Raw genomic sequence first — 16,995 nt, forward strand, 5'->3', positions numbered from 1 at the left:
ATTCTATACTAGCTCCGTCCGTAAATTTTTCTAGATAATGTGATAAAAAAAATTCATCTACGGTGTGTGGAGAATTATTTACTGGTATAGAGTGATTGCTACAGTGTTGATTGAAGGAAGTACTAAAGTCTTTAGGAAGACGCCTGGAAGACACGTTCGTCTTCTACTTTGCTACTTTGTTAGATTTGGTACTCTAACTACATACAACTTGGGGAAGACACTGTATCTTCTCAACGTCTTCCAAAGCACTGTAACAAATACATCATTTTACAAAATAATTTCCTCACCTCCTCAAATGAACTAATTTTTTTCTCATAACATTATCTAGGGAACTTCGTCAGCTCCGCCCATGACTACGGGTTCTTGATTTCAAGGGATTGACTCTATATATTTATGCTCTATTAATTTATTTTGATTATTCATGAGAGGATAAAATTTATTTATTTATATAATTTTTTTTCTTAAAAAAATTGGGTTAATTGAAGTTGTTTTTTAGTCATTTTTAGTTACATTCACCTGATGATGCGTTATTATTTAGTTTCTAACATAATGCTTGTGACTTGCAGCCATGGACTTTTTTCTTAATAAGATGAATCAAAAGTGGGACAATTATAGGAGCCTTGATCCACATATGAAGGACCTTAAAAGGAAATTAAAAGAATTGAATGGTTTGAAGGAAGACACAAAATCTATAATGAGATCAGAGCTGCAGCTGAGAAAGAAACTCAAGGCGGGAGTCCAGATATGGTTGGAAAATGTTGAAAGAGTCAATGGCGAAGTACAAGTCCTTGATGGAAGAATCGGCGAAAGTAGTGCTCTTACACGTGGATTTCACACAGAAGATGTGTCAAAGAGTATAACGGAAGTTGAAGAACTTATTACTCAACACGGTAAATTTCATGGAAGTTTGGCGGTTGACAATCCTCAATGGATCGGACAAGTTTTGTCGACAACAAATTTATCAGGTGATGCTGTAAAGGTATGCGTTGAAGAGATCTGGCATTGCTTGATGGATGATGAGGTTCGAAAGATTGGAGTTTGGGGGATGGGTGGCGTTGGGAAAACAAGCATCATGAAGGTTATAAACAATCACCTCTTAAAAGAGACTGGAAAATTCGATACTGTGATTTGGATCACTGTATCCAAGGAGATGAGTATTTCTAAACTGCAGAAAGACATTGCTAGTAAAATTGGAGTAGAATTTTACGGTGATGAAGATGAAACAACGAGGGCAGGGATTCTCTTTGAAACATTGTCTCAAAAGAGTAGGTTTGTGATGATCTTGGATGACCTATGGGAGAAGGTTTCCCTTGAGAGAATAGGAATTCCTGAGTCGTACTTGAATGAGACTAAATTAGTGTTGACAACAAGATCAGCTGATGTGTGTCGACAAGTGGGTTGTAGAGTTATTAAAGTGAAGCCTCTGATGGAAGAAGAGGCATGGGAGTTGTTCTTAGAGAAGGTGGGCTGTGATATTCTCAATATTCGAGGGGTGGAACCAATTGCAAGATCAATTGCTAAGCATTTCTTTTGCTGCTTTAGCTCGGACACAAAAAGTTGTTTTCCAAGCTGTAACAGCTTCCATAATACTTCTTTTATAATTTTTGCTATGGAATGCGAACTCAGATGACTGTAATCCAGCAGTGACAGGTACAAATTGACGACCTTCATACTGTCTTATGACCAGAAGTGGTGCATATCCAATTCCTCCCCATAATCTGAGCAACATTATCCAGTTGTAATCACCACATCTGTAAAAGAATTCCCTTTGGATTTGCCACGGGGCTCGCCAAACAATGTCATTGCTTTGCAGATTTCGAAAGGCATTAATCCACATATCTTTCTTAATTTCTTTCGGCCATTCCTGCTCTAGAAATTCTTTTAATGGTGAGTAATCCGTATTAAAACGTCGGTATGAAACCTTTTCTGTCCTCCAGAAATGACTGCGGATCCAAACATATAACAACTGGGTACACCCTGAGAATCGTCCACCTCCTAACTTTCTACAAGCATTTAACGATCTGAAGGTCTCTGCTAGAATTGCAGAAACAAGATTAATCTTTTTCGGTAGCTGTTCAAACAAATCTACCACTGCAGCTTCAACATATCCCAATACTTTTGGGAAGATGACCATACCATATATACCCAGAGCAAATAAATCAAATCGTACTTTAATATCTGGATGACTCTGAATAAGTTCTCTAATGTTGGTCCAAGAAATGCCTTCACTTTCGCCTTTTTGTTTTGTACGGGATGCCACCCATTCTTCTCGTACCCCGGCAATCTTTGCTAATTTAACTCGAAAGGGTTGAGTTTTAATTGACTTTGAATAGATTCGATTCTCCAAAACACCTTCGAGATGTAACAAAGTTGTATATTCCTCAATAGTAGGGACCAAGTCCTCCTTATTGAGAGTGAAGCAATTGTACCCTGGATTCCAGAATTGAATTAGGGCTCTGAGTAATTCATCATCAACTTCAACATAGAGCAAATATGGGATGTCTCCGTAAGTCTGATAAAACTGCAATTTTTTGTTTGAATCCCAACTTTCCCAAATGCTTCGCAAATCTTGCATATCATTTCTTTTTAGTGAAACTGAAGCATAACTGGTCAAGTCAGATACATAATCATCCTGCAGACTGTCTCCTTCTTGTCTTTGTAAATCCTCAGCCCACTGTCTTACTTCTGAGTTTAAAATTACTTGACTTGAACACTTTTTATCCATAGATGAAGGCTTTCCAATGAGACAATTAACACAAGGATCAATGCCTTTTATCCTGTATGATGCTATGCAAACAGAAAAAATAAAAACACACAAAAAAGAAATGAATTAGTTTACATAAAAAATTTAATAATAACATTTACCTAAATATTTTATTTAAACATGCTTTTTCTAAATTTAAATAATTTAAATAAACATGTAATTTAATCAGTAAAGAAAATAAATAAATTAACAGGAAAGTCAGAATTCATTTCTCCTGTGTGTACACCTATTTTGGACAAAATTTCGGCATGACTTCTGATCGGAAGAGTTTCTAAGGTTTTTTATATGCAGGGTTTCAGATCTAAGAATAAAGGTACCCGAATTGTCCTTGTTAGTGCCCCCTTAGGTTGCTAACCCTCAATCCTAGTCCATCACAGACTAAAGTGGATCGAGTTCAATTCGAGGGGATACATTTCTCTATGCCTGACACGGAGAATAAATTCTCACGAAGACATAGAGCATATGAACCCCGAAAGTTACTTGCTAGGTCTGACACGGAGAATAAATTCTCACGGAGACATCGCTTTCACTCCCACTTAAAAGGGACAACTCAATTATAGAGCTTTATGTTATGCAATGCAAGTGTTGTGTGTGAGGAGAAATGTTCAAACCTTTGACAGAAAAATAAATAATGAAATAAAATACTTGCAAATAAAATAAAACATATAAATATTATAAAAATAATAAATAAATAAAAAAATTTGAAAAGAAAGAATTAAAAATTAAATATATGAATTTTTAATTTTTAATTAATAGAGACAATTTATAATTGATTTTTAAAAGTTTGACCAGTCCCCAGCAGAGTCGCCAAGCTGTCGTAACCGGTTTTCGTCCGGGCACGAAATATTATATTTGGTAGGGAAATTGATGTGAATAAATAATTTTGAAAATAATTTGTGAGTCGCCATCGGCCTTTTGAATCAGGTAGGTCGAATACCTAAAAATTATTTTCTTTAAAAGAGTTTTAAGAAAACATCAATAAAAAAAATGAACTGATCTGCGTTTTATAACCAAAAATTCGTTCTTTTTAATAATAAAAAGGGATTCGTGGTCGGTTACGTTTAGGGAAGGATTAGCACCCCTACAACGCCCAAAATTGGTACTTTTTAATTATAAATTGTCTCTATTATTAAAATTTTAAAAATTCAAAAATATATTTAATTTATAATCCTATTATTTCAAAATTATAAAAAAATATTTATTTATTTAAAAATATCAGAAAAGAACTTCTAGGTACCTTAAGACAGCTCTTTTATTTGATATTGATAAATTTACATAAAATTAAATAATAATTTTATTTTATAATATTTAATTTTAAAATACCAGAATAGGACATCCAGTTGTATTAAGACTGTCTTTTTCTTCGATAAAAAAAATAAATATTAAAATAATTTATTTGAAATAAATATTTATTTATTATATATATATTTATGACTATAAAAATATTTAAATAAATAAACAAGTAAAATTAAAATAACAATACAATTGGAGCTATATATTTAAAAACAATAAATGAAAACATTTAAAATAAAATGACTAAATTATAATAAAAATAAAATTAAAAATCTAATTCATAATTAATCAAAATTATAAGGATTAAACATGCTATTTCTTTATTTTATAATTTTAGTGACTAAAATAAACTTATCTAAAATTCGGATATTAGAATAAAATAAATTAAAAATATAAACTAGGGATTAAAATATTATTTATTAAAATTAAGGGATTAATTCTGTTATTTATCCTAAATATATTATTTTAATAAAAAGGACTAAAATAAATAAAATTAAAATTTCGAGATCAAATTAAAATTATTATAAATTCGATTTAGTGACTAAAATGTAAAGTTTACAAGTTGGGAGGACTGCGGACGGGGTTTAACTATTATCTAATTACGCGCATAGTCCTTCCCGAAACGACGTCGTTCGGGAAGGCCTATAAAAGGTCCAAAACCGGCTGGCCCGAAGGGCCAGTTTCATTTCTTTTATTTTCCCCCTCTCTCTCTTCTCTGAGAGAGAGAAATTTTCTCTCGCTTCTCTCTAAAACAGAGAGAAGCCAGCCGGCCGGCAGCCGTCAGCCGGCGTTCGTCCGCCGCCAACCATCGTCGCTGGCCACCGTCTTCGGTGGCCGGAAAAATTTTTTTTTACATCGAAACGTAGATCGGACCGTCCTAATGACGGTTCCGATGATCTTTTCCTTTAAACGGCTCCCAATCGGAGCAAATCTAAAAAAAATACCTTCGGTTTTTCGAAGGTTTTGGTGAGATCCGGCGGTCGGCTTCCTCGGTAAGTTTCTCTCCTCCTTTTTCTTCTATTTTTGGTTGCTGGTTGTGGGATGTTGACTGAGATCGTTGGAAGTAGTTTTTTTTTTATTGTTTCTCTGTTTTTTCTTTCTCCGGCTCTGTCTCTCTCTTTTGTCTCTGTCTCTGTCTTTTTCTTTTTTCTTTTTTTTTCAGGTTCGGGTGGTGGCTTTTATAGCCACCACCGGTGTGGCCATCGGACCGGTCCGAAGAGGGGGTTTCGGTGAGTCACCGGACTACCAGTGGTGACTCACCCCTTAGCCATGGCGTGTGGAGGGCAGCTGGGTCTTCTGGAGTCTTCGTTTGGGACGTGGCAGCGGCGGAGGCGGCGAGAGCAACAGCGGCGGCCGCGTGGCCTTAGGGTATTATACCCTAGGGTTTATATCTGGAGCCATCTGGACCGTTGGATCTTGCCAGATCCAACGGCAGCAAGCTGAGGCGGCTGGGATTAGGGTTAGAAAACCCTAACTGAAACCCTAAATGTTTTTGGGTTTCAGTTTGGTTTGGGCCAGAAAATTGGTTTGTAATTAATTATTTTTAATAATATTTATATATGTATTTAATATTTAATAATAATAATAATGATAATAATATAATAATAATTATTATTATAATAATAATAATAATAATTAATTAATATGGGTAAAAAAATTAGTATCTTCACACAGCAGTTGGTAATACAGTTGTTCTTGAGAACCTGACCAGAACTAAACAGATGAAGGGCAACTGATAATTTGAGAAAATAAAAGAATGAAGATAAAGAAGACACAAAATTTACGTGGAAAACTCCTAAATAATATAGGGTAAAAACCACGGGCAACGGTAGAAGAATTTCACTATGAGAAAATAGGAATTACAACCTCTCTCGATCTACCAAGGAGAAAACAATGATAATTCTCTCTTGATAAAAAATTCTTGTTTATAGATCATCTTCAGAATCATCGCTGAATACATCTAAAGAAACTAACAGATATTCCAATGCTCTTAATTTCCTTTCCACGCTCCCACCATATCATAAAATGCTGTTGTGCTTAATTTGTAGTTCATGACCCATAAGAATAGTAAATCTTATAAACTCATCAGAGTTTATAGACTTATCCAAATCACTTACTTAATCCTCAATTATTGAGGTTACTTAGCTCATTTAGCAGTCAAGTCCATTTTTGTTACTTCGGGGTTTTCTAGAGTAATTCAGACGTTTCTGAATTTCGGATACATATTGTACTTACGTTCAATTCAATTTGGTCTCCTTGGTCGATTTGTCTAACAAATATCAAATCCTTACTACTGAATGCGTTCTAGAGTTGGGCTGAACTGAATATTTCCAAAACTATCATCGAGCCAAACTTGAAAAGACGAACACGCATTCCAGTAATATCTATGTCGTTCAGGTACTGACATAGCTTTAGTGTTGATCTACTCACTTAAATTGTGTTCCATTACTTTTAAATGTAGTCCAATACCTATGCTTATTTGGATTCCTTAATTAATCCTAGACAATTACTTAGTATAGGCCATAAGGGTATTTTGGTCATTTTAGTGTTCAGTTTTATTCCATTCATTTCAGAGCTCAAGGATATCCAATTATTCCTGAGCTTGGTGATATTCTTGGGTCATTTTCATTACATGGGTATTTTGGTCATTTTACAGATTCAGCGTATTTCAATCCTTTCCTTCCGTCCGATCTTGCTATTAAATTCAATCTTATCATTTATTTTAGTCATTTCGAACAATTCTGACAACAGAGTACCCCGACAAATTATTCTTCAAGTATTTACTCATAACTCAGATATTTCTAGGTCAAGTGTCTTCTCAGATTTTACAAACGGAATATCAGGAATTTTCCTGAACTAAGTCAGGATCTTAACAATCATATTCGTACTTAATCGAGTTAAGTACGAATCCTCAAAGTATTTTCTCATTTAGGGTTAACTCGGACTATTTTACCTCTCAAGGGCATTTTCGTAATTTCTTAACCATATAATTTCAATATTAGCTCTTAACGAAAATAATTATAATTTAGAGATCCTATGATCAATTGCTTTCTCGAACATTCTCTTATCTTGAAATGATTCCTTAATAGAATTCTAATATCTTGCACAAACCCTCTAGGGGTTAAAAACCGGTTATCTGTATTTCGTAAGCAAAATCTAGCATTTCTTAAGCACATCTGTAGTTTTATCATATCAATATATCCTTTCAGAGTTATTAATCAACTTACAGGGATAATTCTTGACATCTTACAACTTAAGGGTATTTTCGTAATTTTATCCTACTAGAGTATTATCATAATTTCCCATCCAAGTACCTTTAACATTTAATCTTTGATGAAATAAACTATAAGTTACAAATCCATGTTGATTTCTTTATCACTAAGCACAAAACTTGTAATTTAATTCTAACAATCCCTCAATTTCTTATAAAAATCATCTGAACCATAATCAATTACTGAACCCTTTTACTGTATTCAGATCGAGTGTAGAAACTAATTAACTACACAAATGAGACCAACATTATCTTAATCATGCATTTACCAATATTCACAAGTTCCATAAAGCATAAAGAGGTAGTAAAGTATTACCTCGATTTCTGTGCAATACCGATCGACCATAAAAATTCCATTCGAACGCCTTTGATCTTCAATTCAACTTCCAATAATTCCTCAGATACATATCAACATAAATTATATAAAAAACGGAGCTTAATTACGATAAACAGATCGAATGGGATGATAAATCAGTGAAAAACAACTTACCGGGTTCGAATTTGGCAAAACGGACTTCGGATTCGGATTCAGGACGTCGAAAGCATAAAATATGACTTTTCAGAAATTTGGAATTTTTTGTCAAAATCAAAGTCAACGGGTTTGACTACCAATTTTGAGGCCTTCGGGTCTGAATTTCAAAAAACGAACTGCGGAATCGGATTTGGAACGTCGAAAAATGTCAGGATAGGTATACAATGGTCAACGGTCAACGGGTCGGGTCGGGTCAAAGGGTCGGGTCGGGTCAACGGGTCGGGTCGGGTTGTGACCGGTCAAAACAGTTCCAAAACCGATCGAACCGGTCATTTTTTTCTTCCCCACGCGCAGTGGCGGCGCGTGAACAGTGCTAAATTCCCGGAAAAATTCTTAAAAATTATTTTAAGCGATTTCGAGGTATTTACAAAGCTCGGTTCAAATTTTTGAACGGCGGAGAGCAAGATTTCAACGAATCAGAAACTTTGACCGCTTCACCTCCTCACGCGCCGCCGTCGTCGAAGACCAAGGATGACACCGGCGGTCTCGGAACGATGCAAGGAACACGATGGTGCGGGAGGTGTCGTAAACGGATGCCCGGATCGTCGTGAATCGATTAAAAACCAATTGAAATCAGGTTATTACCGATGATACTTCCGACTGAATTTAATGATGAACGGTGATGATTCATGACGAAAGGTTTGAGGGTTTTGTTCCTCACTCGACAACGAACACGATGGTGGTTTCGGCTCGTCGATCGGAGGTCAGACGACAAGTAGATAGGAGTTGAAAGTTGGTGACCGAGAGAGAAACTATGAGCATTTTCTGTAAAAAATGCACGGGAATTGGGGTTATATTAACTCCTAAAAAATAGTTAAATTATAAGTTTAGCCATTGAACTTCCTGCACTTCTTAAAAACGGTCTGCCAACTTTGAAAGTTTACAATTTAATCCACTGTTTCTTTCAAAATACCAATTAAATCCGCCACTTTATAATTTCTTAAAATTTAGCCCCTAAATTGGGGTGTTACACATATGGTTCCGCAATTACCAGGTCAGTGAACCATACAACATACATGGCACAAATATGGAACATGGATTAAATTCAACATAGTAGTTTTTTGTATCTGAATTCCTCTCAGAACCGCTGTTTCCTAATGCAGATATCTGTTCCTCACAATGCATCGGACAAAATGGTTCGAGGGGGGACCCGATAAAATGACCCTTGTTGAGGTACCAAGTGACGTGTTCTTTCTTATATTATGATTTTCTAGTACTCGTAGTTTAATGCTATCTAGTCCATTGGAGGCTGATGAATTTGCAGATATGTGGAGGGAATGATATTTGCAGACTAAACTTATTTCGTATTCGATGCAGACTAAAATTCATGCTTGATGGTAAATTATTTCAATGTTATTGCTTTTTATCTTTTCAAAGATCCTGACATTGGTTTTTGATTTGGGTCTTTTTTTTTATTTTTGACATTTTCTGAAAATTAATTCAATAATGCAATCTTTTAAAGCGGGACCGCTTCCAAAGCAGATGCAGAAACATCGTTGTCATAGAAAATTAGAAAAAGAAGAGAGATTTCATTAGTCAATAATGTCAGGCTCTACGGATTCCACATTATTTTCAACCCAACATTAAAAGCAGTAGAGGGCAATAATTTCAAACAGAGCTTTTATTTGCATTTCTTTAAAGTGGTTGCAGCGGAGCTTCCTCATATTTTCCTAGAAATTTCCTCTTTGTTGTAGGTGAAGTTTAGTTTAAGCTCAGGTGAGTGAATAGCGGCTCTTCTGCAAACCAAGGAACTTCATTTGGCTGTTTTCTTCATCAGCTGCTTCTCTCCAATCATCGTCTTTGAACAACCTTCTCAAAAGAGGTATTTATGGAATTTCAACATTCCGTTTTTTTCAAAGCTCATAAACGGCTGTAGATTTGATTCCTTTTCATATTTAGACGAGAAATAAAAAAAATTAAAGACGAGATAAACCAAAGGAGGAATTAAACTGAGACACCATAGTAGCCTTTACATAACTTATTCCCGTTAATGACAAAAAAAAAATAATGAAATGAAAATGCTAACAGAGAGATTCAAATATGGAGTCGTAAGCATAGATGAAAAAATCATAACCACTTAGTCAAATCACATATTTAAAGAAAATTTTTGGTATTTTTATATATTCATTAAACTAATGATATTTATTTATTTTTAATATTTTTATATTTTTAAACAAAGTAAAATAAGTTTAGTATTTTATTTTTAAAACTGAAATCGATGTTTTTTTATATATTTTTGAATCTCGCATTAAATATAATTGTTTTAAATTATTAACCATGACAAGCTAATTTCAAGGGATCGACTCTATATATTTATGCCCTATTAATTTATTTTGATTATTCATGAGAGGTTAAAATTTATTTGTATACATAATTATTTTCTTAAAAAAATTGGGTTAAATGAAGTTGTTTTTTAGTCATTTTTAGTTACATTCACCTGATGATGCGTTATTATTTAGTTTCTAACATATTGCTTGTGATTTACAGCCATGGACTTTGTCCTGAATAAGATAGATAAACACTTGGACAATCATAGAAGCTTTGATCAGCGAATGAAGGACCTTAAAAGGAAATTAAAGGAATTGAATGGTCTTAAGGAAGATACAGAATCTATTATTAGAACAGAGCTGCAGCCAAGAAAGAAACTCAAGGCTGAAGTCCAGATATGGTTGGAAAATGTTGAAAGAATCAATGGTGACGTACAAGACTTTGATGGAAGAATTGGTGAAAGCAATGCTCTTACACGTGGATTTCAGGGAGAAGATGTGTTAAAGAGTATAAAGGAAGCTTCTGAATTTATTACTCAACACGGTAAATTTCATGGAGGTTTGGTGGTTGACAATCCTCAATGGATCGGACAAGTTTTATCGACAACAAATTTATCAGGTGAAGCTGTAAAGGTATGTGTTGAAGAGATCTGGCATTGCTTGATGGATGACGAGGTTCGAAAGATTGGAGTTTGGGGGATGGGTGGCATTGGGAAAACAAGCATCATGAAGGTTATAAACAACCAACTCTTAAAAGAGACCGGAAAATTCGATACTGTGATTTGGATCACTGTATCCAAGGAGATGAGTATTTCTAAACTGCAGATAGACATTGCAAGTAAAATAGGAGTCAAATTTTCTGATCATGAAGATGAAGCTACAAGGGCAGGGATGCTCTTTGAAACATTGTCTCAGAAGAGTAGGTTTGTGATGATCTTGGATGACCTATGGGAGAAGGTTTCACTTGAGAGAATAGGAGTTCCCGAGCCGTCGAATGGGACTAAATTAGTGTTGACAACAAGATCAGCTGATGTGTGTCAACAAGTGGGTTGTAGAATGATTAAAGTGAAGCCTCTGATGGAAGAAGAAGCATGGGAGTTGTTCTTAGAGAAGGCGGGCTGTGATATTCTCAATATTCGAGGGGTGGAACCAATTGCAAGATCAATTGCTAAGCGTTGTGCAGGTTTGCCCTTGGGAATAATTACTATAGCTTCTTGTATGAAGGGCATTGATGACATCTCGGAATGGAGGAATGCACTAAAAGAATTAAGGCTACGCAAAAAGAGTGTTAATGGATTCGAAGATGAAGTGTTCCAACAATTACAATTTAGTTATGATCGTTTAAAGAATCCAAAACTTCAAGACTGTTTCCTCAGTTGTGCATTATATCCAGAAGATGAGAAAATTGAAGAGGAAGGTCTTATCCAACTTTGGATCGGAGAAGGGCTAGTGGAAGAAATGGATAGCATGCAGGCAGAGTATGACAATGGTCGTGCAATAATGAATAGACTCATCAACAATTGTTTGTTAGAAGTTTTTACCGAAGGAGAACATGCAAGAACTGTCAAGATGCATGATCTTTTAAGGGACATGGCATTGCATATTGCAAAATCTCGATTCTTGGTAAAAGCCGGCACGATGTTAGAAAAGGCACCAGATGTGCAAGAATGGAGCATGAATCTAGAGAAAGTTTCGATGATGAGGAATCGGTGGTTATATATACCCTTGGAAATGTCACCCCCAAAGTGCTCCCGGCTCACAACATTGTTGTTGTCTCATTGCAATATAGCGAGTATTCCAGAACTATTTTTCAAGCATATGGATGCACTTAAGGTTCTTGATCTATGCAGAAATCCTATCATGAGTCTTCCAATTTCCTTGTCGAAGTGTCCCGGGCTCACAACATTGTTATTGTCTGATTGTGGTATAGAAAGTGTTCCAAAAAGCTTCTTCGATGATACGAATGAACTCAAGATTCTTGATCTTTCCTTCAATCCTATCAAGAGTCTTCCGCATTCCTTATCAAATTTGAAGAACCTCACTTCATTGTTGCTTTCTTATTGTGAAGATTTAGGGAATGTTCCATCGTTGTCAAATCTTGGAGTTTTAAGGAAGTTGGATCTTCGAGGAACAAATATCAAGGAAATCCCGAATGGAGTACTTTCAAGACTCTTTTGTCTTCAAGACTTGATCGTCGGTGAAACTCTGATAAATGGAAAGGAGGTTGGTGAATTGAAGAAACTGCAGGGAACTCTTGAAGGGAGGTTTTATGACTGGCACAACTTAAATATGTATCTCGAAGCTTGTCGTGGCCGAGAAGAGCCTCGTGAATACATAATCTTTGTGGGAGCTGTAGTATTTTCTAGATTCCTTAAGAGTGCAAGTAAAGGAGTTCTTGTAAGAGGTTGTAACATCTATAACTACCAGATTGTGCTTCCACGTGACATTGAGGGATTGGATATTGGGGATTGCATTGTTGATTGCAGTGAGGAATACCCGCTTTTCTCCAGGTTTATCCTCTTCTCACTTTCCTCCTTTTCTTCTCTTATATCTCTTGAAATAAAAGATTGCAGAAATATGAAAAAGTTGTTCTCCCCAAACTGTGTGCCGCTAAATTTAGAAATGCTTAGAGTTGTTGGGTGTGAGCAATTGGAGGAAATAATAGCATCAGAAGTTGAATCGGAGGAAAGAGGAATGGTTATCACGGAGTTTCATCTTCCACAATTACGGCTATTGTGGTTGAGTGATCTTCCGGAATTGAAGAGCATTTGCAGTGCTGGTGGAGTACTGGTTTGTGATTCTCTTGGAATAATTGGGATTGTAGATTGTCCAAAATTAAAGAGGATGGGTCTTAATCTTCCCAAACTTGATAATGTCTCACCATCTGCATCTGCATCTGCAAATTTCTCTCTTTCAGTTCGGATAAGACCAAAGGAGTGGTGGGAATCAGTGGAATGGGATGGTCCCCAACCCAAGTCTCTTTTGGACCTGTTCGTGAGCTTTTGGTAAAAGGAAAAGGATGGTCCCCAACCATCAGGGGTTTTCACGTTGTGCAGAGAAAGGGATTCTAGATTTTAGCTTACTTTGATTAAATGGATGAAAATAAGAAGTGTTATGGTTATGAAGAGGAGGAAGAAGATTCAGAGTATGTATTACTTGATCTTGATGCTGTTTCTTCACGGTTTGACATCCCTCCAAATGCACCCTACACTCTTTCTGTAAGTCCTAATTTCTTTATGCTACAAGTTTTTTTAATTTTTATGCCCTGTTAGAAAATTAGAATTTGTAACTGAACGAGTATTTAGGAACTTACCAGGAAGTCTTAAAGTCTTGAATACATATGGCTGATTCTGCTTTTTTAAGGAGAACGAAGAATCTGAGAAGAAAGATTTGCCTTTGGTTTTTGTTGCTTGATATTCATTTCAGATTTGTTAGTTCATGAAATCTGAGCTCTCATATACTGAATTTTAGTTTTACTGTTTAACTTTCAAGGTTGCACCTTTTCTAGGATCAGGGATTTTAAATGTCTATGGAGATCTTCATCTGGTTATATATTACTATTAGAAATCCAAGCAATTGCTTTAATCATGGTAGAACATAATCTACACAAAACTTGTTTATGTTATATGTATATGGTATGGCTTGCTTTGTGCTAGTTGCTGGATTTAGTAAATATCAGGCTTGAAAATCCGCATATTTGGTGTTTATGGTGTTTTTTATTTATATAAATTTTGGTATTTCAATAATTTGTAATATATGATTTTATTTTTTTAACACCTGTGTATTCATATTCTGTTTTAGTTTTTTTTTTGGTGGTGTCCAATATGATCGATCCTAATATAAATCAGCCTGTTTGTGTTTTTGTTCTTTGATTAGACCTCTTCCATAGTTGAATTCGGGTTTGGTCCAGCTTCAATGTGTTATTGTAAGCTTCAGATGATTTGTTTAGTGATATTCATTGTCTGGAATATTTGCTTGCTTGATTTACTGGCATTTGTTGTCAGTTTTGAGAAAGGTTTGGTTTTTTGTTTTTTATCCTTTTTCATTTGGTCAGATTTTGATTATAAGATTGTCATGAATTTCAGGGTCTGGATACAATAATCCTATATTAATCATAGATGAAAAAGTGAAGCTGGTAAGTTGTTGACTTGGAAAATCTTGCTATGTTATTTAGACTCAAGGTCAATGTCGGATATGGATACGTGTCTGACATGGATATACCCTTTTTTTTAATATATCTGGAGGATCATGCCTCCATACCAATGTCTGAACATGTTTCATGTACATTAGAAAAAATGAAAAGTCCGAGTAACATAAAATCTAGTATTTACCTTGACAAAGGTTCCAGGTTGTTCATGTTTTGAGAAGTGTTTTTCATGTTGATGACATTATTTACTAAACAACTTGGGTTTGGCATTTTTGTGGGTGTTTATTGATGTTTACAGCTGGCAATTCTAAATGGTTTATGAATTCCTTAGTTACTGCATGAGAATGATGTAAAGAATAAGGGAAGCCATCAATTAAATATGGTATTTCCAGATAATTGGAGAATATCATTTATAGACATCTTCCAAATCAGTGTCCTTCAGGTTTGGGTATCTGGATGCATATTTGTATCCAACATTCATGCCCAAGTCTGAATAACATAGAACTTTATTTGGGATGCGGTGGTTGACGATTGACCAAAACTATTACTTTTAATTTGGCATCTTTATTTTTTCATTAATAAGCACTTTTTTTTAAATCATGAAAGTTTTCCAATTTACAGATTGGAGAATATGAAGAAACAATTGGGACTTGCTTTGTTTTCTCCGAAGATGGTAAGAAACACTTCCTGTTATACTTACTTTGATTTTAACTGGGAGTTGCTTAACTTTCTCAAATCCATATTATTTTTTCCGTGTCGTATTGAATTTAACTAGTTATATAGATTGTGACACTATAATAATTATCGTCATTATAGATTTTGACATGTTCGTGTATACATGTTATGTGTGGATACTTAAGAAAATATGGAGAGTCTTAGACAATGTTTATTACTCTGCCATCTATTGCGTTGACTTTTCATTGTTTTTGAAACATCGTTGTCTACGTATAGGAATATGATTCTCCAAGGACCTTCGAAATACGTAGAAAAACTTAGAAAATTGAACGTACATGTAACAGGTATATATCTATATTCGACACTGATATCGAGTTTGAGTAAAATAAGCGTTGGATTTCATTTTCCTTGAAGTAAAATAAGCGTTTGAGTAAAATATCCGGACATGAGTATGGGAATATGATCTTATACCTTTTGAAAAAAATTCAGCATGTCTATGTCAAACACTTAGCATACGGCTGCCCCTATGGTTTATTTTGTTCCCCAAACATTTTGATAATTTGGGTGTGAATTATTTGCAGAAGCTTCACCTGTGGTGTATGAAGAGACGGGTCCATCGGAGGCAAATCTCTTCTCGGGAAAATGTATAGTAGACCAAAATCAAGCTCCAAGAAAGCAACTAAAACCAGTTGCTCGACTTCACAAGATTCTGAAGTTCAGTTTGTTGCTTGATGAAGATGTTCAAGTTGAAACAACTTCCCAAAAATAATTCAATTTTGTAAACTAGCAAACTCGAATTCTGTAGTTACCCGTCAGTGTTTTGAAAGTAGTTTAATGTAATTCGAGCTTAGGTTTGTTCTGCGTTTCTTACAATGTAAAAAGAATGTTCTTAAAATCAATTATTTGTGCTCTAATTTAAGATCAACTTGGACTTGGACATGGTATACGACAAGAGATAAACAAAATAGTTGTCCGTTGATCAAACTAGTAAGTTAACGGCGTTAATATGACTAAAATAGAATTGTTTTAAAACCACGGCGTTAACATGACTAAAATATAATTGTTTTAAAACCAGTGAAAAAAAATAAACAATACTGAAATAGAAATGACCCTTCTTATAGTTTACCCTAGTAATAATTATAAACAAAGGGAAAGAGAATAACGAAGTGAAATAGCTTTACTGATTTAGGGGACATAAATATATAGAGTTTTTATTGTTCTTATTCTTATGAGACGTCTCAAAAACAATTAGTTCATATCAGTTGAAACATTTTCATTCATGGCTGACTATGATCTGCACACAACGGTGGACTGGGCAACCTGCAGATCGATATCGGTTCAGAACATAACAGAACTTGATATATTGCTAAGGATCAAGAAATTTTCATGGTCATGGCGATCAATTCATATATACAAGAAAGGGTTTAAAAGATGTAGACGGTAAGAGAAACCAGAAAATGGTAATGAAATTGTAAGAAAACACTATATCAAGGATTCATGAAAACTATGGTTAACTATACATGAAAAATATGATCACTGAGTCTTTGCATCTCGTTTTGGTCACCGAGTGTTTCGATGAGAAGTGGGGGTGCATACCCTTGGTGCTCCTCCGAATGATGGTATCGATCGACATCTCCACCACGGCGAAGAAGAGAGTTCCTACCACGTAACCAAGAGCCCAACATATCTACAACGATAAAATGTAAGCAAGAGGTGTTAAACACTAGTTATCAACTGTTATACGAATATATGTCCGGCACATGCATGTATCTTCATTCAGAGATCCATTCAACATGAGTGTCGGATAGAAGTACTTCGAGAAAAATGAAGAATCGAAGTAACATATGTTATCAGCAAAATTTTAGGATTCTACATGCATGGCATTATGTTACTTCATTGTGTGTAAAAACGTATATGAACAAAAAAAAAATATACGAAATGTCAATCTCGAACAAGTTGTTCAACGATAACTTTAAGAACTTTTGCGTATCTTTTGCTTGATTTGGGAGGCTCCATATGGCTTCACATTGTAATTGTCTATAACTA

The 16,995-nt window shown here is 35.0% G+C and overlaps 1 protein-coding gene and 2 pseudogenes across 1 annotated transcript; all 3 read left to right on the top strand.

The window, feature by feature from the left end:
- The first annotated feature begins 568 nt into the window (after window positions 1-568).
- Window positions 569-9,017, top strand: LOC120169145 (annotated as a pseudogene).
- A 1,320-nt stretch (window positions 9,018-10,337) lies between these two features.
- LOC120169125 (probable disease resistance protein At1g61300) lies at window positions 10,338-13,220 on the top strand. Its single transcript, XM_039177350.1, has one exon. It carries the CDS (start codon window positions 10,350-10,352, stop codon window positions 13,134-13,136), a length of 2,787 nt encoding a protein of 928 aa, XP_039033281.1. The 5' UTR covers window positions 10,338-10,349; the 3' UTR covers window positions 13,137-13,220.
- LOC120169126 lies at window positions 13,160-15,759 on the top strand (annotated as a pseudogene).
- Window positions 15,760-16,995: the final 1,236 nt, after the last annotated feature.

The sequence above is a fragment of the Hibiscus syriacus genome, unplaced genomic scaffold (genome assembly GCF_006381635.1).
Source record: "Hibiscus syriacus cultivar Baekdansim isolate YM2019G1 unplaced genomic scaffold, ASM638163v2 tig00111754_pilon, whole genome shotgun sequence".
Classification (NCBI taxonomy): domain Eukaryota; kingdom Viridiplantae; phylum Streptophyta; class Magnoliopsida; order Malvales; family Malvaceae; genus Hibiscus; species Hibiscus syriacus.